Source organism: Schizosaccharomyces octosporus (genome assembly GCF_000150505.1).
Source record: "Schizosaccharomyces octosporus yFS286 unplaced genomic scaffold supercont6.1, whole genome shotgun sequence".
Taxonomy (NCBI): Eukaryota; Fungi; Ascomycota; class Schizosaccharomycetes; order Schizosaccharomycetales; family Schizosaccharomycetaceae; genus Schizosaccharomyces; species Schizosaccharomyces octosporus.
Window position 1 is genome coordinate 4161140 of NW_013185619.1, and position 23622 is coordinate 4184761.

Below are 23622 nucleotides of genomic sequence, written 5' to 3' on the forward strand. Positions count from 1 at the left end.
GTAGTAGTAGTAGTAGTCTTGATGAGTTGTGCATTAATGGTGTTATTGGTTTAGAAAGTTGTAGTACTGTGATTAAAGTGTTGTCGTTATGAATATCTTCTTTTTTTGTTTGATTAGACTGCTAGCAAAGATACGTTTATTGAATGGCAAACGTTTGGCACTGCTACAAAACAAGAAAGAAAGGCTGACTAATTTAAAGAGTATAATACAAGCAATTAGTTGGTAATTGTACTTAAATAAATTATTAAAGTCAGACAAGGACTATAGGGATAATGATACTGTTGAGCTGAAGATGATGCTTTTTCGAAAAAAGATCCTCTTCCTAGTAACCACGTCGCCAGTTCAAGGGCTTTGATAAAATTTGGTAAACTTTGCAAATTTTTAGCAGTTTTTTTGAGGAACATAAAAGAAAAAAACGAAATTTTTTTTTTAAAAAAAAGAACAATACTGGCTTTGGGGGATCACCTTGGAAAAGTCGCAGATATTGAAACAATCGAAATTTATAAGAATAGACGGAATAGAAAACTTTTTGCAGAGATGAGTGGATTACCGCAGTCAAAGCTAGGAACGAAGGCACAGTAAGAACAAACCTTTAAGATTCAACATTGATATCCTGCTAACTGAACTGGTAATAGTTGGGACTCTATGTACGAGTTGGAAGTATCAAACTTCAAAGAATTTAAAGACGAAGGAGAGATATGGTTTGGTGAAGAGTCTGAAGAACGAATTGTTCAATGGATAGAAGATTACGTTTCAAATGATCAAAAGCTATCGGCAGACCATGCTTACCGGGTTTTAGATTTGGGGACGGGAAATGGTCATTTAATTCTTCGTATTGCTGAAGAGGCAGATACTTTACTTCCACAGCCTTACGAATTACTCGGTGTTGACTACAGTGAAAAAGGAGTAGAGCTTGCAAGACAGTTGGCAGAGGCACACGAGTTCCAAAACCAAGTCAAGTTTGAGCAGTATGATATTGTAAAGGACTTGTGGCTCTGTGATGGAACATGGGATCTTATTCTAGATAAAGGAACGTTTGATGCCATTTCCCTCAGCTCAGATACCTTGGATGGAATCCCTCTCAATCAAGTATACGTGGATCGTATTCGTGACATGCTGTCTCCTAGAGGAGTATTTTTAATTACTAGTTGTAATTGGACCTTGGACGAATTGTCTGAACGATTCCTCAGTAAGGAATTTCGCATCCATTCAACTGTTCCTGTCCCTGTCTTTGAGTTTCAAGGAAGCAAAGGTAGTTCAACAACAGTCGTCGCCTTTGAACTTGACAATTAAAGGCTAATTTGTATTTGGCAATGGATGCATTTACTATTGCTTTGTATAAAATAGAAGCTAATGTTGAAATTTCTTACGTTTTTACAATTTCTCTGTGTTTATTAATGTATTTCGTTACACTTCGGTATATCCCTATTCTTTAGGGTAGGGCTTCTCTAACCGTCACAAACTGACACCAAAATTCTTGGAAAAGGTAAGCATCAACAGAGACCGCCAATATGTCTGAATTTCAAAAAGTTGTCGTTATAGACGCCAAGGGGTAAGAAACCAATCTAAAATAGCATTGACTAACATTATCAGACATCTTCTTGGTCGTTTGGCCTCCGTCGTCGCTAAGCAGCTTTTGGGCGGACAAAAGGTTGTGGTTGTTCGCTGCGAGGAATTGAACATTTCTGGCAGCTTCTTCCGTAACAAGCTCAAGTACCTTGCCTACTTGCGCAAAACTTGCCGTTACAACCCTACTCGTGGTGCTTTCCACTTCCGTGCTCCTTCTCGCATCTTCCAAAAGGCTGTTCGTGGTATGCTTCCCCACAAGAGCCCCCGTGGTCAAGCTGCTTTGGAACACTTGCAAGCTGTTGAAGGTGTTCCCCCTCCTTTCGACAAGCAAAAGCGTGTTGTTGTCCCTGCAGCCCTCCGTGTCTTGCGCCTTAAGCCTGGCCGTAAGTACTGCACTGTTGGCCGTCTCTCCTCTGAAGTCGGTTGGAAGTACGCCGATGTTGTTTCCAAGTTGGAAGAACGCAGAAAGGTCAAGAGCGCTGCTTTCTACCAAGCCAAGCACTCCAAGCAAAAGAAGGTTGCTGCTGCCAAGTCTGCTTCCAGCATTAATCAAAAACTTTCCGAGTACGGCTATTAAACTGGTCTTTTGAAGTTTAGATATGAAAAGTCCTTTCCTACTAATTATTCCCTTTTGTCTACATTTGGTGTCCATCAAATCGTAATGCTGTAGTCGAAAGTAATATGTATTGTAGAAGAATAGTAATTTTATAGTTTTTTTTCTAATTTAAACCCACTATCCCGATGGTCTTTCTTTTTTTATATTACTTTATTTTAAGTAACCAGAATCTAAAATTCAAATGCAAAGATATCCAAAAATTTCCCATGAAATAACCAAATGAAACACGAAGTATGAAAGGGCATTGCCAAGACAAAATGAAGATATCAATTACTCAGTCAAAGACACCGCCATCGTCTCCTTCGTAATCCTCAAAATCGTCTCCTTCACCATTATCAAAGTAGTTTTCACCATAATCATTGTCATCGTCATCGCCAAAGTCTTCGTCTTCCTCTTCTACCTCTTCAGGCACTTCTTCAGTGGTGGGATTGGCAGTCTCCGGAGCGTCGTCTTTCAGATCTTCAGTGTTGATTGTAAAATCGATGAACGTTTTCATGTCCAATTTCCGCCTAGCCCTTTTCTTGGTTCCACCTTCAGCTCCTAGTGTCTTGCGGAGCTCTTCAGGAAAAAACTTTGGGTCCAAATCCAAGTCGCTCAGTCGTAGATTCTCATTTTTTCGTTTTGGTTTATTACGATCACTATATCGCACGAGTCCGTCATCGTTTGTCGGGGCTGCGTTTGCTTTTTCCTTTTGAATGTAGAATGCACTTTCTTGGATAAATGAGTTTCGAATTTCGTTGAAAACCCGAATCTCCAGCAACTCGTGAGGAAAAATTGATCGCTGAATAGGAAGGTCACGGTCAGGATATAATTTAACAGGACCAGTTCGAGCGTTGAATTCGAGCACTTCCTGCCAAGTCATACCTCCTAGATTCACATTTCCACGGCCGCCGCGTCGCATGTTGAAAATGGTTTGAAAATTTGTAAAAAATCCTCTTTCGTTGCAGTATAAATTAATTCGCCTTTAGAAAAATATCGTAGTGAATTTAGTAAAACTTTTTCACTTAACTGAATTCGTTGAATGATAAACAAGATCTTTGTATCTGTACGCCTATCCTCTTCTCTTGAAGAAAAAGTCAGGAATTCTTTCAATTCTTGTTTTTTTTTATACGCACAACTCGCTTGCGGCTATAATTTCAGCAGATGGCTAACATAGAAAAAGAAAGGGTTATAGAAAAAGCCAAGAGTTTTAGCTGACACCTCAACTCTTATTTTGACCTTAAGTTTTTTCCTACAAAATTTCTTTCTCTCTATACCAATATATTTATTGTTCTGGGTTTACTGCTGCAAATGTACTACTACCTGCAGTAGCGATGTTTAGCACTTGGAGACTGGTGGTAGTATGAAAAGCTCAACCTCAGTAGCATTCCTCTTTGAGCGTCAAAAACCTATTAAAACAAGTGTATTCCGTGCGAATCCTTGATTTTTTTCAAAAAAATAGCCTTCTTTTAGTGTATAGATACTAGTTTGAAAATTCTGTGCTTGTTACATTAGACACACATGGACGTATAAACAGTTTTGTGAAAGACTCTTAGAACCTACTCATTGTTTGTTATACTTCAGATAACTTTATCGATTTACATTGTCGCCGAATAACAGCACTATGTCTGGCTCATTTTCACAGTTGCTTTTATGCATGATTGGCATTTACGGATCCTTCCTTTCATGGGCTGTTATGCAAGAAAAGATTATTACCAGAACCTACGAAGGAGAGAGATTTCGTTGTCCGGTATTGCTTACGCTAGCCCAGGCTATGACAACTGTTCTATGTGGACTTATTTGGAATTGGCTACACGGCGTACGAACAAAGGGCTTGGCTGCACCCAAATTCCTTGGCTACTTTGCTGGTATTGCCCTTTCCTCAAGCTTAAGCTCTTATTTTGGATATGCCAGTATGTTTCATTTGTCTTACCCGACGGTGATTCTTGGAAAGTCATGTAAGCTTTTGCCTGTCATAGCTCTTCATGTTTTTCTCTACAAACGTAGATTTCCTCCTCACAAATATTTGATTGTTACAATGATTACTTCTGGAGTCACTATATTCAGTTACTTCCAAAGCAGTGGCTCAAAAAGTAAACATGCTGAGAAAGATAGTTTATTGGGCTTGGCTCTTTTGTTTTTCAATTTATTTATGGACGGGATTACAAATACTACCCAAGACAAAGTCTTTGGTAAGTACAAGATGTCAAGTACCAATATGATGATCGCAGTCAATTTGGGCATTGCTAGTATGAATGCACTATACTTATTATCACCCTTTTCTAATCAACGGGAAGCTTTGACATTTTTACAAGCTCATCCTCCCGTTGTTCGTGACATCGTATTATTTGCCATTACTGGATCTATCGGCCAGTTGTTTATATTCTACACTCTAGAGAAATTTGGTAGCATTACATTAGTCACGATTACTTTGACACGAAAAATTTTTACGATGCTTCTTAGTATCGTTTACTTCCATCATCCTGTTTCTTTACTTCAGTGGGTTGGCATTGCACTCGTTTTCTTAGGAATCTCAACTGAAGCTTCCTTGAAGATTACAACTAAAGCCAACTCGAAAGAAAAGAAAAAAAATTAGGAATTGCAGTTTCTATATTTATTTATAACAATCTTTATTTAATTATAAATAATACTTGAATACGTCCGTCAAGAATTAAACATTAATCATTGTGAAGCTCCAGTCCGTAAAATTAAGAGTACATGTAAGTATCGATAGACTTTACTTACAAATTCAGCAGCATCCTCATCTAATGCCATTTCCAATTCTTCTGCAAGAGATTTCGCATCTTTATGGTTTCGTATATGTTCTACCGTAAAAGTAATTAAAGAGTCTTCTTGAATACCAATGTATTCAATGATTTTTTTGGTAACGAACTTCTGCATTTCATCCACAAGAAGATCCTAGAATAACTGTTAATAACCATCCCCCTCTTCTTTTACATGTATAACGTACCTCTGTAACTTTACTCCAATCGACAGGGTAAGACCATAGTTGTTCCCTTTCAGCAGGAATTTTTTCAATCATCATGCGAAGTCTCTCTGCTCTCTCGGCTTCATTTTCTTCTAGCATAGGTCGATCAGCACTACGCTGTTCATTTTGCTCATCTACATCTTCTTCTTCCAACAACATCCGTTCAGGAAGACCAATTTCACGTTTACTTGGTTCGGCAGCAGCTTTGCTTGGTTGTAATCTCATCTTGAATCCACCTTGCTCTGGCATTTCACTGCTTACAGCATTGGTAACAGATGCTGGTTGCTCCCTCTCATCAACAGCCCCATGTTTAGCTTGAGCCTCGTCCTCTTGTCTATCTATTGCATCTGCGTCTTCTTCTCTAGCCTTAGCAACTGCTCTATGACGAATCCATGCTGCACGATCAACGAAATATTCATCATGAGAAATCCTTGCCTCCTCATCATCGTCAAAAGATGCAAGTTTTTCAGACATATAAGCTTTCGAAGAGGTAAAAGCAATTCGGTCCTCACGTTCCCTTGCCTCTTCTCGTTCCAAAGCTGCTCCTCTAGCTTTTTCTCGATTTAACCAACGTCGCTCCCTGGCATAGTAAGCATCCATTTCAAGATCTTCCTTCTTGCTCATTTCTTTCGCATAAACTTGTTCATCAGATATTGTTTCCGGAATTTCGGATTCCAATTTTAATAAGGGTTCAACGGCGGACCGAGGAAGGCGAGAAACCCGATGCTTGGACAGTAACTCTTGAAGTTCCTCGTTTTTCTTGCGGAAATCTCTTCTTTCCTGTTGCTTGTATTCTCGATGAAGCCTAGCATATTCATCTCTTGCTCGCTGTTTCTCGCGCTTCCGCAAAGCTGAACGATCGCGGAAGGAGCGAATCTCTTCTTCGATGACAGGAAGAAGCTCTGGGTTAATTCCTTCTAAATCAGCAGAGTTGATTGGGATTTCAAGTTTGCGACTTTCTTCAAGGGACTTTTCAGATTTTTCTCGGGCCTGCCGAGCAGCATTTTCAATCCGAGTACGTACTTCTTTATTACCAATATCTTGACTGATTCTATCCAAATTTGCATGAATTTGCTGAAGAGCTAGAATTTCTTTTTGTTTGTTTTTGTAGCGGTTCTGTTTCCATTCCTGGTATAACGGTTCATTCTCTGCTTCCGTCAAAATGGTAAACTTCGTAGTAGGCATTCCTTCTTCCAGAGAAGGAAGAACAAAATCTTGCAAAGCTTCCAATGCTCTGCTAAATTGCTCGTTGGATTCAAACTCAGCAAATCCATAAGAAGCCTGTTCCCCTTCAGCATCTGAGACACGACGCCAACAAGCCAGCTTGCCAGACAAACGCAAAATTTTATCAATCCAAAAGTCATTCAAGTTGTTTGGAATATCACCCAAAACGAGTGTCCTTCGTAATTGTTGAGTACTTGGAGGAACGAAGGGACGTAACTCCTTGTGAGTATTAGCTTTCTCACTAACAGAGGTGGTGGGGTTCCTTTTCTCTTCTTGGTCTAAAACTTTTTGATTCTTCTGTATCCCCTGCTGATCTTCCTTTCCAATATGGACGCCGCTAGTCGTCTCTTCTGCTTTCCTTGGCAATTGACCAAATTTCAATACCCTCTGGGAAAAGTCAAATGGAGAAGCTGCATCTGGTGTAGTAGCTGTATACATAAAATTTTTTGATCCATATAATTTATTATACGTGCTTTGGAAACCAGCTGGCAAAGGTGCAAAGACAGGTTGGACAGGAATCGCGTACGGCATGCCATTACTCATAGTAGGAATCTGTTGTCCTGAAGGTAACCCAACAGAAGCTAATTTGTTAATAAACAAGAAAATAAAAACATATTTAAACATCAATTCTTACGTTGATTCTGCCTCTGCATGGTTTGAAGAAGAGTATAAGTCCTTACGCGTTTGTCAACAAAAAGTGCTCGCTAAATTGCGTTGGCGTTCCTGATCCGTTTTACGAATTGTCTGTATATTACGGTAAAATAGAAATTATTTACTGCGATATTTTTCACAATATAAAAATACTACATCGTAACATACATGTATTTGGAATTCTAAGGGCTTTCTTTCGCCGTTTGCAATCACCGAGAGTTCTACCGTATAAAATGAAATGGTCGGGCTTTTTGATGGATTCTGTGAGTGGTCGCACGCGTTTTGCATACAATGAAAGGGAGTTCAAGAGACAACAAGGTATGAGATTGATTTCTTTGGAATTGCTTCCCTATACGGGGAAAACTGTTACTGTCGGTTTTAAAGGAATATCACTGACAAAAATCTTGTAGAGGATGCTGAGAAGTTACAAATGAGCTTGAACCGGATGGTTCCTGCGGCAGAAACCAAGGATTTAGGCGCGTGTGTCACAGTGGGAAACAGTCTGACCAAAGCTTTTCGTCAGGTGGATCGTATTTGTATGAGAAATAATGTTCCCCGGCAATTCAAGAACCAAAGGTACTATGAAAAACCTAGTGAGAAGCGCTCACGTCTTCGCTCAGAAGCTCATCGAGCGAAGTTTCGCGCCGGCATTATACGACTCGTTAACTTGGCAAAGAATATGAGACGCTGGGGATATTGAGAACAAAACTTTTAGAAAAGAAAAAACCTTGCATGCTATTTGACATTTTATATAATGCGGTTATTTCTTACCGGCACTTATATTTTATTTTTTTGATTAGTTTTTGGTATACAGTGTCTTTCAAACTTGATGCTATATGCGATTACTCATTTAATGCCTCCCCTCTTACATTGAAATATGTTCTTATCTTACTTTTCCCATTTGGAGTATTGCAGTGAATGTTTATGAAAAGCTTGGGGTTCGCTGGATTTCGTTCATCTTGAATGCTTCCAAGTAAAACTCCCAAACATCCAAGTACCCAGGAACCGATAATGAGAATACCGCCTACGTTAGAGCTTCCTATCTTATATTTTTTTACTTTATTTTAAGACCTTCTCTTCGTAATAATAGATAATTTTCAATTTATTCCATAAGTTGATTCAGCCTGTTCTAATATTCTACCATTCGTTTAAATAACACAAAATTTATAAATATAACAGCTCGGGTTTACCAATAAAAGAAAACAAAAAACAAAAAAAGCTGAACCTGGTAATTTTACTTTTATTTAGTAAGCGATTAATGTATTTCGCGAAGGTCGCTGTTTTTGTTACTTTCGGTTGTGTTACCTATTAAACAATCCAGCATCAAAACAAACCTCCCTTAAACACAACACTGCAGCCGCTTCTGAGCGGTGTATATTAAACCGAATTGAATTAGAGAAGAAGTTTTGAGGGAATTGCTTGTCCCTAGATAATCGAGATGTTTGGTAGACTTCTAATTCTTGGAATTCTATTCCATCTTGTTTACGTGAAATCCATCTTCGACATCTACTTTGTGACACCTTTGGCTCATGGAATGGGTCAATATGCAGCTGGAGAACCACCGGCGAACCGTCTTTTTCTGATTGTTGGTAGGTACAAACTCTTTAGACCAGCTTCGTATAGCCGGATTAGGTGTAGTACCTTTGCCACGCCTTTCGTTGAAGCAATGTCTTAATTGTTGTTTGAATGCTAATTATAAATATTTCTAATTACTAATACTTTTTTTAGGTGATGGATTACGTCCAGACAAACTTTTTCAACCTCACCCTGAAAGCATCGTTGGAAAGGGTCAAAAGTATGCTGCACCATTCTTAAGGTCCGTAGTTTTAAATAATGGTACATTCGGAATATCGCATACAAGAGTTCCAACAGAGTCTCGCCCTGGTCATGTTGCGTTGATTGCTGGGTTTTATGAGGACGTATCTGCCGTTACCAAGGGTTGGAAGACGAATCCTGTAAACTTTGATTCTGTCTTCAATCAGAGCCGTCATACGTTTTCCTTTGGTTCTGAAGATATTCTTCCTATGTTTTCTGAAGGTGCATCGGATCCTGCACGAGTAGACACCTTTATGTATGGTCCTGAACTCGAGGATTTTTCCGGTAGCGGAATTGTGACAGATGAGTGGGTATTCGATAGAGTTGACCAGCTCTTCGAGGAATCTTACACTAATCGTAAGCTATGGGATTTACTCCATCAAGATAAAATCGTTTTCTTTTTGCATCTTTTGGGAATCGATACCATTGGGCACAATAAGCATCCTGATTCAATTGACTACATGCAAAATATCCAATACATTGATCAAGGAATAAAGGAGCTTGTTGAAAAAGTCAATCGCTATTACGAGAACGACGATGCATCTGCTTGGGTTTTCACAGCCGACCATGGAATGAGTGACTATGGAAGCCATGGAGATGGTGCTCCAGAGAATACCCGGACACCGATTGTTGCATGGGGTGCTGGTCTTAATGAACCTGCTTATGAGAAAGGTGTAGGACATGATGAATTCTCTGTCCCTTGGGATTTGTCAAGTGTAAAGCGGGTAGATATTCGGCAAGCTGATGTTGCTGCACTCATGTCGTACTTAGTTGGTGTCAATTTTCCTGTGAATTCTGTCGGTCAGATCCCTTTAGATTTTCTTAATTGTACTACGAAGAGAAAAGCTGAAATTTCTTTATTGAACGCTTTAGCGATTGGTGAACAGTATAACCGTAAAGCTTTCCTCAAGGCTAAGAATAGTTTTCATTTCCGACCCTATACTCCTCTAAAAGACTATGCGGCTTCCAAACAACATATTATAAGTCTTGTGGAAACCCACATACAGCAAGGAAACTTCAAGGAAGGAATTATAGCCAGCATAGAATTTTCTGAATGCGCTCTACAGGGCCTGAGATATCTTCAACGGTACGATTGGTTTTTGTTACGATCAATAGTACTCCTTGGCTATCTTTCTTGGATTACCTACGTGATATCCTTTGTTTTTAGCAATAACACAGATCCTGAAATGAAACAGAAAAATTCTGTAACTGTTTCCAAGAGAGTTGCATTTAATTTGCCATTGCTGATTCTATCTTCATTCTTCTATTATCAATCAAGTCCGTCATTTTATTACGCCTATGCAGCATTCCCGACGGTCTTCTTGCAATTAATATACGCCGACTTTCCTAATGTTAAGATGGGTTATAGAAAACTTATAGAAGATGAGAAGATAAGCAATGGATTTTCTGTATACAATATTGTATCTATTGCTTTGTATATCTTTGGTTTACTGCAATTTGTGGTATACAGTTACTTCCACCGTGAAGGGTTCTCAGTATTTTTAATCATCTTTGCCGCTTGGCCTTGGTTCCTTCATACTGACTTTGCTTTACTTCATAAACATCTGGTTAGCACATGGTCCTTGTTAAACCTATCATTATGTTCTTTTACATTATTACCGGCTACTAAAAAAGAATCGTTGCCATTAATTTTCTTGGGAGGTTTGGCTATGATTACTTTAGGTTGTTTATATATTCTCTATCGAAAACGACAACTTTATCAGGTGAATTCAACTGTGAAGAGTTCTCACCTTGCATCTCAAATAATAATTTTAATCCTGTCATTCCTCGTGACATTGAAGTTGACAGTTTCTCTACAAAAAAATGTGCCCATTTCCCCATGGCTAAGAATGTTCGCTTTCTTCTTGCTAATTTCTTCGTATATTGTGCCCTTATTAAAAATACCCGGATGTAACCATTACTATTTAGATCGTTTAGCAGTGCTGTTTTTGACATTGGCTCCAACGATGTGTATGTTTTCGATATCATTTGAATCCTTGTTTTACTTAGCCTTTTTCTTGACTCTCGGGCTATGGACTCAATTGGAAGCGAAACTTCAAGAACACGTTAAGCTGAGCATGGATAGCAGTGGTAAAAGGCTTAAGTACAAGCTTGGCTTAAGTGTTTCTCACTTTAGAGTGTCTCTGTTTTTTTACATATTCTTAAACATTGCCTTTTTCGGAACTGGCAATATAGCATCGTTATCCTCATTTGCCCTTGATTCAGTCAAGCGGTTGGTTCCCGTCTTTAATCCAGTAAGTAATAGAAAAAATATGTTTTATAGGATTTCTAACTAATTATTAGGTGACTCAAGGTGCTCTGTTACTTTATATCATCATCATCCCTTTCGTCGCACTGTCTGCCTCCTTTGGGATCATGAACAAGAGATTAGGTGGCATTCAGCAAATCACCTTTTTCTTAGCCATCGGTATGGCAGATTTCGTTACTATTAATTTTTTCTATCTTGTGAAAGATGAAGGATCCTGGCAAGACGTAAGTGGTTATTTCGCTTCTGAAACGGAATACTAACTGTTTATTTAGATTGGCATTAGTATAAGTCATTTCTGCATTAGTAATTTGTTGATTTTATTCATCATTATTTTAGAGCGTGCAGGTGCTATACTTTCAGCGAAAGTTTCATATCATTGTTATACAAAAATCAAAGCTAACTGATGAAGGACATGGTTATTTATATTTATTATTCAAAGTTGTAATAAAATTATAGAATTACCCCAATACGAAAAGAATGAAATTTAGTAGGTGAATATAAGTGTACAAACGAATAACGAAGAAAACGAAAGAACGAAAGTGTAGGATCAAAACAAAAAAGCAAAGAAAGACAAATAATGCTCAAACTTTCATAAGTACGTAAGAAAAGTAAAAAAGCAGAACAACAAAAAAGGAATCTATGTGAGTTACTCAATCATGTTTGGGACGTTTCCAAAGCGAGACTTCCATGCAAGAAATCCGCCATGAAGAATATAAATGGAAGGTAGTTTTTGGAAGTACTGCTCCTTTTCTACTGCAGATAAATCCTTTTTAGGGCAGTGATTTAGAGCTCTAGAACGCAAAGTTTCGTAAAGAATTCTAGCAGCCTTTGGTCCACGCATTTGGGAGTATGTGCAATGGACAATAATGTCCTTTTGTTGTAAAAGTTGCTCAACATATTCATCTACTAAGGTGAGAAATTGTTGAGATGGAATGTTAATGCATCCCGGAATATGGCCTCCTTCAAAATCGTCATCACGAACATCAATTACAGAAACTTTATCACGATTACCTGCTATAAGATCTTTCAAACTGTCTGCAGAAATATAATTTAAAGAGCTCATCCTGACAAAAAAACGAAAAGCAAGTCAAAAAAGTTATCAGTGATGGGAGAGGTGAAGATGAATTTTAGGAGAATAGACTACAAGTAACGATGTATTTTCTGTATAATATGATATGCTTCTTATAATATTTTTTCTGCTAGGTAAGAATATTCGGTTTTTGAATGCAGTTTTTTTTTTCTTTTCCTCTTTTTATATAAAAAAAAATCGATTATTACTAAAGATTATTTATATTAACTATGATAAGGTAGATTATGATTATGTTCTGATAGGTTCCCTTGTAACAGAAAGGACCGTAAGTAAATATATAAACAGTGACCAAACAAATGCATATTGAGCGATAGAAGAGACATTCACTGAGATTGAAAGTAATAAATTAAGATAGATTCGTAAACATAAACAACAAAGGAATTAACTTAAAACACAGGTGAAACGAAAAATAACAATGAACTGTTCGGAACGAAGGAATATATATATTAAATCCCGAGTAATTAGTGATTGATAAAGGGATTGGTAACGTATAAAAGCGATGGAGGAAGTAAACTTCATACACGTAAAAGGATACTTGAGCAATGTTATGCTTAACAATTATGAGGAAAGATTTCGAGACTGTTTAAAGAGTCTCTTCTCCAACTGAGATTCCGATAATTTTGTTTCGGAAGTTAATGTTCGACTTAAAGTTCTTCTTATCCTGCCTTTACCATGAGGTTTGGTCAATGTACGTCGAATGAGTTTCCAGAATTCTGCAAAAATGAAGAAAAGGATCACCGCAACAGCAACTACTCCCCATTCCCAACCAATTGGTCTGTGCTTGAATACATCAGTATTTATAACAGGAATGTAGATCGTAGGAAAAACTGACGCAAAGGCCAAGATAATAGCCCATATGAGAAACCTGTTTTCAGTCAGTTTCCTGAAACAGTCGCCAAAGGACCATTCCTTCCAAGGAATTCCATTCAAATTAAAGAATGAGTTATCGAAGTTTTTTACTTCACATGCCATAATCAGAATACAAAATGTTACCACAGAAAAAACAGAAGATCTAGCGCGGAACACGTCTTTGCAGCCGTCATGATAATAGGAATTACAATCATAGCCTAAATTTCCGGTTCCAAAAGCATACATGATGACTACCCAGGTCATTAGTGACATGACACCGATGAAAAACCCATAGGCTATCATGTCAAATATAAGACTTTTCGTAAAAACTCCTACTTTATTATCATGAGGAAGACGCTCCATAATATCCGGTTGGGCTTTTTCCATACCAAGTCCCATCGAAGGAAAAGACGATGTAATCATGTTACACCACAGAATCTCAACTGGAGACATTGGAAAAACGGACAAATGATGAATGTCGCGGAAAGCAAGTCCAACGACGAGAAGGATCACTTCTCCGACGTTGGATATCAGAAGATGCAAAACGAATTTCGTGATATTGTCAAAAATTCTACGACCCTCTTCAATAGCATTTACTATTGAAGAAAAATTATCATCAGTGAGGACAATGTCACTGGCATCTTTAGCAACATCACTTCCGTTTAGTCCCATTGCAATCCCCACATCGGCTTGCTTTAACGAAGGAGAATCATTGACGCCATCACCAGTCATAGCAACGAAGGCTTTTCTTCGATGCAACGAATGGATCATTTTCACTTTTGTTTGTGGTGCGCATCTAGCGATAACCAAACAGAGAGCTTTCATATTGTCTATTTCATGATCAGACAAAGCATCAAATTGGGGCCCCGTCATGACCATCCAGGACATATTTGGGTCATTGTCTTTAATGTATGATGGAATAATACCTACTTCTTTGGCAATGGCCTTTGCCGTCTCGGGATGATCACCTGTAAGCATGTGTACACGAATTCCGGCCCGATGACAAAGATTAACAGCTTGTTTTGATTCTACACGAGGAGGATCATAGATTCCAACAAGTGAAACAAAATCTAAGTTTGATTCAACGTCTTCTCTTGAAAGTGTTTCGATTTCAACTGAATTCTGAATATATTTTCTTGCCAAAGCTAATACTCGAAGTCCTTGGGAAGCAAGCGTATCCATTTGTGCCAATACAATTTGTCGCTTTTCGCTATCAAGTGGTTGTGTAGCAATACTTTCGCAACGTTCTAAAACTCTTTCAACCGCACCTTTAACATATACCTCTGGATTGTTTTCCTTCCCTTGATATACAACAGCCATACGTTTGATTTCTGAATCGAAAGGGTATTCACGCAAGAGTTTGTGATTTTTTAAAAGTTCTTCTTTTCCATAATTAAAGCGGGAAGAAAAAACATGAAGAGCAATTTCAGTAGGTTCGCCCTTTGCGACCCAGTCACCTTCTGAATTTTTATTAATAGAAGATAAATTGCAGAGAGAAGATATTTTTAGAACTGGATCCAAGTCGTCGAAAACACGTAACTCGTGCATTTCTTCAACTTTTGGATTTTCAGCATCCGTAATTGTTTCCAATGGCTGATGGATGGTAGAAACAGTACCTGTTGTTGGATCAAAAGGACTGGAAGTCTCGATTACAAGGTATCCATACGAAGGAATCCAAACACGACGAGCGATCATCTTTCCTTGAGTTATGGTACCAGTTTTGTCAGAGCAGATGTCCGTAACACCTCCTAAAGCTTCAAGAGCTTCTAACTTCCTGACAATTACACGACGAGCAGACATATTTTTTTGGCCCAATGCCATTGTGATGGATAGTACAGCAATTAAGGATTCAGGGATAATGGAGATTCCCAACGAAATGGCATAAATGGAAACTTCATTAGTAACATGAAAAGTGTGAGCTGCCATAACTACAATTGCTAGTACAACGGCGATAATAAACAGCACATAGGCAAGAACAGTTAATTTTCTCTGAAGAGGAGTACCAACATTGAGACCGAGGATGCGTTTTACATAATAAAGGAAGACTCGGAAGCGATATTTCCGGAGTTTTTTCTTGTAATTCTCTTCGTTTGGATCTGGTTTTTGGGAAAAAATTGGATGAGATTGACGAAGACTAGTTGCAATACCACCGATTTCTGTGTTCATACCAGTAGCATAACAAATTCCAGTTGCACGACCTTTGGTAACAACTGAGGAGGAATAAGCAAGATTGATACGATCTCCAACTGGAACATCTTCATTCATGTTAAAAGAAGCATGAGCATTTTTAACAACAGGGAGTGATTCACCAGTAAGAAGGGCCTCATCAGTCTCAAAATTAATGGTTTCTACAAGTCGAATGTCAGCAGGAACGACGTCTCCTGTTTTAAGAGTAGCGATATCCCCGACTGCCAATTTATGAGATTCAATAGTCTCCATACTACCATCACGAAGGACATTTGCCATGGGAGAAGCGAGAGAGCGAAGTGAGTCCATCGTTTTTTCAGCTTTGTATTCTTGAACAAAGCCTACAACGACGTTGAGAAAGATAATGGCAGAAATGACACCACCCTCAATCCAATCAGTTGTGCCGAACGAAAGCGCAGCAGCAAGGATAAGGACTACACACATGGCATTTAATACTTGTCGTAATAATATTTTCCATGCAGAGACGCCTTTATCGCTTTGAAGGCGGTTTTCGCCGTATTCTGAAATGCGTTCATGGGCGGTTTGAGAAGAAAGACCAGACTGAATACTTGTTTGTAATTGCAATTCAGCATCTTCAATACTTGTGAAATGGATTGGATTTTTTAAATTTAGCATATCCAAAGAGTTTTAACGATGCCTTTGACCGATAGGAGCGTGTAATTGTTACACGCGATGAAAATTTAACAATTGGAGTACAGCAATGAAAGTAAGTAGATAAAAACTCTGGTTAAAAAGAAAAAATCAATAACAGAGTGAATTGAGAGAGCGAAAATGCTTTAGATCAATGAAGTAAATACTAACCGATAGTACTTTATATCTCGGGTGATGTCGGTAGATATAGGGCAGTTTAACTGATCTTGGAAAAGAGGTAGTGAATTTCTGAAATAAAGATAGGATATCCTAATTGAATAAGCTATTAAATTGAGTTGAAATAGTAAAAAAAAGAGAAAAAGAAAAAGGTTGTTGTTTCTAGGTTGAATGACAACAACAATGAGTACGTATAGGTGAACTCCACTTGATGCATATAAAATTTCGGTCATCAGATATCGCAATTGTGGAGAAACAAACTGTAACGTCGCTTATTAAACAAACATTATTCAAAAGATGATATCAGGAATCGATTTAATAATTCATGAGATCACGCTTAGCGCAAAAAAAAATGGTAAACAAACAAACTAGGAAAAAAAAGCGATACTAAAATTGAATTTACAAGTATTGCTTTTGAGGTTTACTGGTTTTATAGAGTTTTTTGAAAAAAAAAAGAACTTGGAATCAATATGTGGGTAGGTTTGTATTCATTTGAGCATTACGGTGAATTTTGGTTTTGTTCAATGGCAAATAGATAAAAATAGCCCTTCAAAGAAAAGCGAATTTCGTCTGTTTGTTAATATCGAAATGGAGAATATTTAACTAGCTATCATAAAAAAAAAAGAGACTAGCTTGAAAATCATAAGAACAACAAGAGTTTTGGGAACGCAAGTCTTGAAGGCGATATATTCAGTTTGGAATTTTAACAATTGAAAGGATAAAAGAAAAGAAAAAGGAATATTAAACAAAATGCTTACACAAAAAAAAAGACTTTGGGAATCGCACTTGTTTGTCGACTTAATGGCTTTTGGCGTTTCATATTTACATAACATGCTCTTAAAGAAACAAGAAAACGAGGAACGAAGACAAGAACTATTAATAAAATGCTTAAAAATTAAACGAAAATCATTCAGGTGTACACTGTTTGATTTCTCTTTGCGCATACCATAAACTCAAGGTATGCATATGACATTTGAAGAAACATCTTCAAGATAAGGAAACAATTGGAATGCCTTTTTTCAAAATAAAAGAAGAGTTTTTGTCTACGTTGTAAAGGAAAAGAAACTCTTCTGCTTCTGTTTTGGTTTTATCTTGCGAATAGCTATCTCTCAGGAAACTGTTTTCTCTTCTATTTCAACATTCAAGGTTTTCATAGGAAGGAAAATAGGAAAATTGCAAAAGATTGATTTAAAATTCGTTTCGTTTGTTCGTTTCTTCTTTTTTTGACTCTCTCTCTTTTCGTCGTACTTTCCCTTTCGTCAATTCCCTGACCATCCTATCCACCATCTTTGAAGACATTTTTGTTTACACTAACATTCCATTTACCGGTCCTTCCCTTCTACATCAAAAAACTTGGTTTCACGTTTTTGATATTTTCCTTTGCGTTAATTTCACATACATAAACGTTCACCCACTCTACATTTCACATTTTTCCATGACCGACCCATCCACTCCCAAGAGAGGCTACTCCTACTTTTGCCCATGCGAACAACTCTTCCTTACGCTTATGGTCCCTCTTACAACCCTTCCTGAACGACAACTGGACCACGCACTTGTTGTAGATGAATCTCTTCCTCATATTGCACATTTTCATACGGGAAACCGATATTTTATTATAAGGTAATCACAATACGATATCTGATAGATTAGCCTAGCTTCTAACATTTTTACGGACGAATTTTTCAAAGACTAACTTAACTAGATACGATGGTGGGTACGAACAAAGAATTGCTTTATTATGTCGCCGTTGTTCCCTAGAATGCGCCTATGCTCTAGAGACTGCTCCAGGGTACTTATACACCAACCCTACCCTACTCAAAGAAAAGACAGTCACAGTTTCGGTTTGAAAGTGAAAGCTGTTGGTGTTGCAACGCTACCACTTCCATCTCAAATAATTCTCCAAAATGGTAAGAGGCTACATTCGATCGGATTGAGACAACGAACGACTAGTGGGAAGATGCCTTGCAAATGAATTTTAAGGTGGAAAAATCCATCAAACTGTATTTGTTTTTTCGGTTGATCCTTCTTTCCAGTCCATGTGATTGGTCTCTTCCGTTCGGACGTCTTTTAACCACTGTACCGTTACTAACAATACACAGGGTCGCGTACGTACCAAAACCACCAAGAGAGCCTCCCGTGTGTGCATTGAGAAGTACTACCCTCGTCTCACTCTTGACTTCCAAACCAACAAGAGAATTATTGATGAGGTCGCTATCATTGCTTCCAAGCGCCTTCGTAACAAGATTGCTGGTTACACCACCCATTTGATGAGACGTATCCAACGTGGTCCTGTTCGTGGTATCTCCTTCAAACTTCAAGAGGAAGAGCGTGAGCGTAAGGATCAATACGTTCCTGACGTCTCTGAACTCGACATTGACCGCGTCAACGTCGACCAAGACACTAAGGACATGCTTAAGGTTCTTGGTTATGAGCAAATTCCCGTACGCGTCCTCGCTCCTGCTCCTCAAGAGCGTTTCAACCGTCGCAGATAGGTAATGAAATTTCGGTCGTAATGGGTCCTCACAATGTCAATTTTAATGTACAATTATTATACTGTTTTAGAAGTAACTTTACCGGACAGTCAGTAGTAGTATATGGTTCATCAGGTAAAATCTCTTATTAGCTTCAGGGAGTGCAGTCATTTATGTTTACTAAAGGTAGCCTCTTTCGTTTAGTTATTTACATAAAGAAAAAACCATATAAATAATTCTTATAATAGTACTAATCAACCAAGTCCCGTTTAGCTCAATCGGCTTAGAGCGTCCGGCTTTTAACCGGAAGGTTGCGAGTTCGAGTCTCGCAGTGGGAGTTCCTCTTTTTTTCCTCAACTTTTTGCATTCACTTCATTTTTACATATTTACATCTATGAAAGACGAAACCTTACTTGCAATAAAAATGAGCGCTGAACCAAAAGCGTCCTCGAGATATCAACAACCCAGATTGTCAAACCGTTTTCAAGTTGTTTCCACAAACGACGCATCCATCATTCTATACTCCGTATACAACATAATTTACATACTTCCAAATACATCACAGGTATCATTTTCTAACTAGTGGAGCTATGTAAGTACGTTCAATGTACAAGTTCTACAATAAGCAAATACAACTGAGGTAGAATTTCAACTCACAACAACATTTGTGAAAAGTGATAGATATTGGTACGGGGCTTGACTTGGAGAAAGACTATAGAACTAGAAAAGACCCTAGGAATAAAATAAAGTACAAAGAGGTAAATAACTTAGTTCTCAACAGCGGCAGCACCACGCAAGAGACCAGTTCTGCGGGCAGCAATAAGACCAGCCTTTTGACCAGGAACGGAACCACGGGGAACAGTAGTAGAGTGACCAACGTGTTGATGGTTACCACCACCATGAGGGTGATCGACGGGGTTCATAGCAACACCACGAGTCTTGGGCCAGCAGTTGCGCTTGACCTTGTACTTGTGGTAAGCACGGCCAGCCTTAAGCAAGGGCTTGTCAACACGACCACCACCGGCAATGATACCGACGACACCACGAGCGGCGGAAGGGACAACCTTCTTGGAACCAGAGGGTAACTTCACACGGGTCTTGCCAGTGTCAACGTCGTGGCCGACAATAATGACATAGTTACCAGAGGAACGACCCAAGGCACCACGGTCACCAGACTTTTCTTCGACGTTGGAAGCAATGGTACCTTCGGGCATCTCACCAACAGGCAAAACGTTGCCGACAGTCAAAGCAGCGTTCTTACCACAGTAGATGAATTGACCAGTGTACATACCTTCGGTAGCAACAAAGGTCTCAACATCAGTACGGTAGTGGTAAGGGTTACGGAAAGCAACTCTAGCCAAAGGAGCACCACGACCAGGGTCATGGATGATCTTTTGGACAACACCACGAATGTATCCGTGACGCTCAGCAAAGTCCAAAGTACGGAGCTGAGCGGCTCCCTTACGAAGACGAGTGTGAGCTTGGAAAATTCCTCCGCTCTTTCTTTGTGCTCTAATAACACGTCCCATTTTGTTGTAAGTTTTTTGTGGTGTTTGAGAGAAACCCGACTTCCGTGTATTTGCAAAAAGTTATGTGTTGTGCAGTTTTTCAAGGCGTGACTGTTTTAGTCCATGTAGGTTAGGGCTAAAAAATCGTTTAGAGAGATAGAATGATGCTTAGCGATGAAATATGTAAACAAAACGAAGTTCAGTGAAGGGAGGGCATAAACGAAGCTTAGTTTGTATTATACTTTATTTATTTTCTAACTTAAGAACATTCTTTTAGATTTTGTATGTGTTCAAAGTTGGGCTTGATTGTGCTGAATTTGGTTTCACCTTCAAAGTATCATAAAAGTTCGTATTCAAGTCACTTTGCAGTATCATCCATAGTCAGCTTAGCAAAGGTATAACTTTCTTGTCGTCCTCAATACCTAAACTCATACTTTTTGTCTCTTTTTCTTCAGATTCAGGTTTGTCGTTCCAGTAAAAAACTTATCATGAAACCAGATACCCGTACACTTACAAGGGAATTTACCAAGCTTACGAATACTTCATCGAAGACTGCACTTAGTTGGTTGAAGCAGTACGATTTCGACATAGATCTCGCATGCCTTCGTTGGACTGAAAAAGAGTCCAAAGCCGAATCTGAAAAAACTATCCACCAAATATTTGATCAATTCAAGTCTGTTGAGGATGACAACATAATCGATTTTGATGGATCTGCAAAACTGTTCGAGAGTTTAGGCGTTTCTTTCGAAGATCCAGAGACATTGTTAATTTCTTATTTGCTCCAGTCCCCCAATATGGGTGAATTTGAGCGAGAAAAGTTCGTTCACGGATGTTCTGACCTATCTGTCACTAGTATGTCTGATCTTAAAAATGTCGTGAACCAAAAGAAGTCTCTCTGGAAATCGGATCGTACACTCCAAAAAGCCGTCTACATATACTCCTACCCGCTTGCCTGTGATAAAGGAAAAAAAACCCTTGGTACTAGAATAGCCATTGAGCTTTTGCAGGTTCTTCTAAAAGACTTCTTTGTTTTGCTTGATCACTGGGTCAATTTCTTGCAAAGTTCATCAATCATCGATCGCTCCTTGCCTAGAGACACTTGGAACGAATTGTGGGACTTCTCAGTTTATACTCAGTCATCTCCAGACTGTACAGATTATGATTTCGAAGGCGCTTGGCCAACTCTTATTGATGAATTTGTCGTTTACTATCGAAAATGTGTTTTGAATCTTCCCGAGCAGTAACGTACATGATTTCGTATTTCGATGGTAAAACATTTTATGAGATCCTTTTATGCAGCTTAAGTCTCACATGAATATAATCTAATAAAGATGAACCGTTATTTCTCTATTTTAACTATTGTTTTTATCACATCTTCCACATAGCGGTAAATTATTTATTATTATGATTAATCAAAAACGTAGGTATTAAATTATAAATAACCGAAATATGATATGTTTATCTCAGAAGTGTACTTCCAATAAACTAAAAAAAGCAGATTATATACAAACAAGCATATGGTCTATCAAAAGAAGTCCAGGAAAAGCACGCAATAAGGCTGTCCATAACACCGTTGGAATTACCGGATGAAGACACAAACGTGCTCAGTCATTACTCTGTTAAGCCACCATCAAATATATCATCATACTTGGGTGGAGGGACCTGAAATGAAACTGATGGCCATTCATCTATGGATGGAGAAGATGCACCAACAACCTCCGGACAGGTGTAATTAAAATAGGAAGAAGGATCATAAATTGGTGTGCCCTCATATGCACAGAGCACTTCACTGGATGGCACACGCGCACAATAAGCGGGTAAGATGGTGGAGTCTTGTGAGCAACGACAAGACAGCAGTTGGACGGGAGAATCAATACAAATTTCTAAAAACTTTGCATCACCCATTAATTCTGGGGAATCGTTACATGAGAACCGAAGAACCGTTCGTAAGGTATGAGTAACTCGGATATTTGGATAAGTGGTATCAAAGTGCACTATATTAGCAGACATATCATGGCAACCGGGAATCCGCAATTGATCAACCATCTCATACACGTTCCCTCCCATCGTTTTCCACTGAGAAAGCAGACATTGATCTCGAGGAGCTGATCGTTCGTACAATAACAACTGTCTGGTTTTCTCTTTACGACGGATTGTCCGCTGTCTGCAGTAATAATATCTTCTTTCCATTAAAAACAAACGTATCTTGTGGATCTGAACATTACCAAGAGGAGTAAATTTAAATGTGATAGGAATCAGTTGTCCCATAATGAGAGACTTTTCTCCCAACTGAATTTCATATTTGAGACGATCTTCCCAATTTTTTGAAACCAGGATAGGCTCTGCAGTCGCAACAGTAGAACTACAAGGACTCCGAATGAGTTCCAAGCCCAAGCGGCCAGTGCTTTTTCCAGAAAAGGTACCATAACGATCAACAAGGGATTCCAAGTAATAATTTACACTACCCATATCCATATGGATGGATTCCGGAAAAGAGCAAGAAATTGGCAATTCAAAATGATAGACATATTCTCCTGGATAAAAACATTCATTCGATCTTGGTTGATGTTGTTCGTCAGTATAAGGAGGGATAGTCTTGTACCATGCGGCCCCATGACTTGTGCTGTTTCCTACATTGTCGCTATGAAAAAATAGCCAAGAATGTGATAAAAGACTGTGTTCCTCGTATGTTTCAAACAATTTTGGAGGGATTCCTTCTGGCCACTCGGTCCTAGCTTTTCCTCGAAGAGTTAGCTGCACTTTACGAAGCTTGACAGGTTTCAATACATGCAAGCAAAGAGATCCACGAAGCACTGCTGACTTTTCACTTTCAATTTCATTTGAATTGGTTCCAGGTAAATACAAGACAGGCTCTGCAAGCGCTATTGCAACTCGCAAACTAGAACACGTAGAAAGCAAGATCCATTCACGCGCTGGATAAGTTAAATTTGTGCACCGAGAAAGCTTCTTTTCTTGATAGATATGCTTTGTAGGATCCGGTTGAACCGGTCGATCATTCAATCGAATGATGGGATCCACCCCAGAGGTGTTAGTAACATATGGGAAAACGTTGTCGTGATGATGATTCCTTAAAAGAGGCAAGTACATAAAAATTTAAGAGAAAGATGTAAAATGCTAAACAAATGTGCGTTATGCTAAGTGAAGCCAATGGGCAATTAGCTTTTAAATGAACAAACTAGAAAGCGGACAGAGATGTAAGAAAACGGGACGATTACAAACTTTCTTGTTTAATGATTAAGATAAAAGCAATACGACAAAGTAAGCCACAAACGAAAAGACCTTCTTTGTTTAAGAATCTGCTTAATCCTGTTAAATATCGTCCCTTAACTGTACTTCTGGCGATAAAATTTATACTTCGTTACTAAAACCTGTTGCAATTATCTGAAAGTAGCCTTAAACGTCAATATATTCCTTCAAATTTCACTTTACAGAGTAGTTTGCTGTATCCAGGTTGAGCAAGTGGTTCATCATCACTACTCCTTTAAATGGGTGGCTTTATGGAAGATAGCAAAAAAGTGCTTACTTACTCTCTACAATTATACAACAAGTTGTTTCG

At 38.6% G+C, this 23622-nt stretch overlaps 14 protein-coding genes and 1 non-coding gene across 15 annotated transcripts; 9 read left to right on the top strand and 6 right to left on the bottom strand.

Annotated features, from left to right (window-relative positions):
• Positions 1-537: 537 nt before the first annotated feature.
• On the top strand, positions 538-1293 carry SOCG_04455 (methyltransferase; the record flags this gene model as incomplete). The annotated part of the gene is made up of 2 exons (XM_013162201.1): positions 538-578; positions 636-1293. 2 exons carry the CDS (start codon positions 538-540, stop codon positions 1291-1293), a joined length of 699 nt encoding a protein of 232 aa, XP_013017655.1.
• Positions 1294-1468: 175 nt separating this feature from the next.
• SOCG_04456 (60S ribosomal protein L13/L16) lies at positions 1469-2320 on the top strand. Its single transcript, XM_013162202.1, has 2 exons — positions 1469-1552; positions 1594-2320. The coding sequence occupies exons 1-2, from the start codon at positions 1512-1514 to the stop codon at positions 2144-2146; spliced, it is 594 nt and encodes a 197-aa protein (XP_013017656.1). The 5' UTR covers positions 1469-1511; the 3' UTR covers positions 2147-2320.
• On the bottom strand, positions 2269-3536 carry SOCG_04457 (DNA-directed RNA polymerase III complex subunit Rpc31). Its single transcript, XM_013162203.1, has one exon. The coding sequence runs from the start codon at positions 3084-3086 to the stop codon at positions 2460-2462; it is 627 nt and encodes a 208-aa protein (XP_013017657.1). The 5' UTR covers positions 3087-3536; the 3' UTR covers positions 2269-2459.
• SOCG_04458 (uridine diphosphate-N-acetylglucosamine transporter Hut1) lies at positions 3517-4854 on the top strand. Its single transcript, XM_013162204.1, has one exon. It carries the CDS (start codon positions 3789-3791, stop codon positions 4758-4760), a length of 972 nt encoding a protein of 323 aa, XP_013017658.1. The 5' UTR covers positions 3517-3788; the 3' UTR covers positions 4761-4854.
• Positions 4665-7074, bottom strand: SOCG_04459 (U1 snRNP-associated protein Usp107). The gene is made up of 3 exons (XM_013162205.1): positions 7012-7074; positions 5136-6958; positions 4665-5083 (listed from the first exon to the last, which is right to left on the bottom strand). Exons 1-3 carry the CDS (start codon positions 7028-7030, stop codon positions 4847-4849), a joined length of 2079 nt encoding a protein of 692 aa, XP_013017659.1. The 5' UTR covers positions 7031-7074; the 3' UTR covers positions 4665-4846.
• A 128-nt stretch (positions 7075-7202) lies between these two features.
• SOCG_04460 (ribosomal protein subunit Mrp21) lies at positions 7203-8187 on the top strand. Its single transcript, XM_013162206.1, has 2 exons — positions 7203-7346; positions 7439-8187. Exons 1-2 carry the CDS (start codon positions 7262-7264, stop codon positions 7726-7728), a joined length of 375 nt encoding a protein of 124 aa, XP_013017660.1. The 5' UTR covers positions 7203-7261; the 3' UTR covers positions 7729-8187.
• A 211-nt stretch (positions 8188-8398) lies between these two features.
• Positions 8399-11607, top strand: SOCG_04461 (pig-N). Its single transcript, XM_013162207.1, has 4 exons — positions 8399-8617; positions 8757-11098; positions 11148-11336; positions 11385-11607. Exons 1-4 carry the CDS (start codon positions 8467-8469, stop codon positions 11514-11516), a joined length of 2814 nt encoding a protein of 937 aa, XP_013017661.1. The 5' UTR covers positions 8399-8466; the 3' UTR covers positions 11517-11607.
• On the bottom strand, positions 11526-12322 carry SOCG_04462 (Cdc25 family phosphatase Ibp1). Its single transcript, XM_013162208.1, has one exon. It carries the CDS (start codon positions 12173-12175, stop codon positions 11759-11761), a length of 417 nt encoding a protein of 138 aa, XP_013017662.1. The 5' UTR covers positions 12176-12322; the 3' UTR covers positions 11526-11758.
• A 36-nt stretch (positions 12323-12358) lies between these two features.
• Positions 12359-16264, bottom strand: SOCG_04463 (P-type ATPase). The gene has a single exon (XM_013162209.1). It carries the CDS (start codon positions 15872-15874, stop codon positions 12761-12763), a length of 3114 nt encoding a protein of 1037 aa, XP_013017663.1. The 5' UTR covers positions 15875-16264; the 3' UTR covers positions 12359-12760.
• A 1237-nt stretch (positions 16265-17501) lies between these two features.
• SOCG_04464 (uncharacterized protein) lies at positions 17502-17690 on the top strand (the record flags this gene model as incomplete). The annotated part of the gene is made up of 1 exon (XM_013162210.1): positions 17502-17690. One exon carries the CDS (start codon positions 17502-17504, stop codon positions 17688-17690), a length of 189 nt encoding a protein of 62 aa, XP_013017664.1.
• Positions 17691-17970: 280 nt separating this feature from the next.
• Positions 17971-18586, top strand: SOCG_04465 (40S ribosomal protein S17; the record flags this gene model as incomplete). Its single annotated transcript, XM_013162211.1, has 2 exons — positions 17971-17973; positions 18166-18586. 2 exons carry the CDS (start codon positions 17971-17973, stop codon positions 18556-18558), a joined length of 396 nt encoding a protein of 131 aa, XP_013017665.1. The 3' UTR covers positions 18559-18586.
• A 214-nt stretch (positions 18587-18800) lies between these two features.
• SOCG_16223 lies at positions 18801-18875 on the top strand. The gene has a single exon. It is a non-coding gene; the product is annotated as a tRNA-Lys (tRNA).
• A 203-nt stretch (positions 18876-19078) lies between these two features.
• On the bottom strand, positions 19079-20156 carry SOCG_04466 (60S ribosomal protein L8). The gene has a single exon (XM_013162212.1). The coding sequence runs from the start codon at positions 20064-20066 to the stop codon at positions 19305-19307; it is 762 nt and encodes a 253-aa protein (XP_013017666.1). The 5' UTR covers positions 20067-20156; the 3' UTR covers positions 19079-19304.
• An 89-nt stretch (positions 20157-20245) lies between these two features.
• SOCG_04467 (neddylation protein Dcn1) lies at positions 20246-21519 on the top strand. The gene has a single exon (XM_013162213.1). It carries the CDS (start codon positions 20534-20536, stop codon positions 21287-21289), a length of 756 nt encoding a protein of 251 aa, XP_013017667.1. The 5' UTR covers positions 20246-20533; the 3' UTR covers positions 21290-21519.
• On the bottom strand, positions 21428-23610 carry SOCG_04468 (arrestin Aly1). The gene has a single exon (XM_013162214.1). The coding sequence runs from the start codon at positions 23151-23153 to the stop codon at positions 21657-21659; it is 1497 nt and encodes a 498-aa protein (XP_013017668.1). The 5' UTR covers positions 23154-23610; the 3' UTR covers positions 21428-21656.
• Between the last annotated feature and the right edge of the window lie 12 nt (positions 23611-23622).

Excerpts from the sequence above, each read along its gene's own strand:
- SOCG_04456 (XM_013162202.1), top strand. The coding sequence starts at position 1,512 with ATGTCTGAATTTCAAAAAGTTGTCGTTATAGACGCCAAGGG. Across the intron at positions 1,553-1,593 it reads GTCGTTATAGACGCCAAGGG|ACATCTTCTTGGTCGTTTGG; the intron begins GTAAGAAACCAA and ends TAACATTATCAG.
- SOCG_04457 (XM_013162203.1), bottom strand. The coding sequence starts at position 3,086 with ATGCGACGCGGCGGCCGTGGAAATGTGAATCTAGGAGGTATGACTTGG.
- SOCG_04458 (XM_013162204.1), top strand. The coding sequence starts at position 3,789 with ATGTCTGGCTCATTTTCACAGTTGCTTTTATGCATGATTGGCATTTAC.
- SOCG_04459 (XM_013162205.1), bottom strand. Across the intron at positions 5,084-5,135 it reads ATTGGAGTAAAGTTACAGAG|GATCTTCTTGTGGATGAAAT; the intron begins GTACGTTATACA and ends CAGTTATTCTAG.
- SOCG_04460 (XM_013162206.1), top strand. The coding sequence starts at position 7,262 with ATGAAATGGTCGGGCTTTTTGATGGATTCTGTGAGTGGTCGCACGCGT. Across the intron at positions 7,347-7,438 it reads GGAGTTCAAGAGACAACAAG|AGGATGCTGAGAAGTTACAA; the intron begins GTATGAGATTGA and ends AAAATCTTGTAG.
- SOCG_04461 (XM_013162207.1), top strand. The coding sequence starts at position 8,467 with ATGTTTGGTAGACTTCTAATTCTTGGAATTCTATTCCATCTTGTTTAC. Across the intron at positions 8,618-8,756 it reads CCGTCTTTTTCTGATTGTTG|GTGATGGATTACGTCCAGAC; the intron begins GTAGGTACAAAC and ends TACTTTTTTTAG. Across the intron at positions 11,337-11,384 it reads ATGAAGGATCCTGGCAAGAC|ATTGGCATTAGTATAAGTCA; the intron begins GTAAGTGGTTAT and ends CTGTTTATTTAG.
- SOCG_04462 (XM_013162208.1), bottom strand. The coding sequence starts at position 12,175 with ATGAGCTCTTTAAATTATATTTCTGCAGACAGTTTGAAAGATCTTATA.
- SOCG_04463 (XM_013162209.1), bottom strand. The coding sequence starts at position 15,874 with ATGCTAAATTTAAAAAATCCAATCCATTTCACAAGTATTGAAGATGCT.
- SOCG_04466 (XM_013162212.1), bottom strand. The coding sequence starts at position 20,066 with ATGGGACGTGTTATTAGAGCACAAAGAAAGAGCGGAGGAATTTTCCAA.
- SOCG_04467 (XM_013162213.1), top strand. The coding sequence starts at position 20,534 with ATGAAACCAGATACCCGTACACTTACAAGGGAATTTACCAAGCTTACG.
- SOCG_04468 (XM_013162214.1), bottom strand. The coding sequence starts at position 23,153 with ATGTACTTGCCTCTTTTAAGGAATCATCATCACGACAACGTTTTCCCA.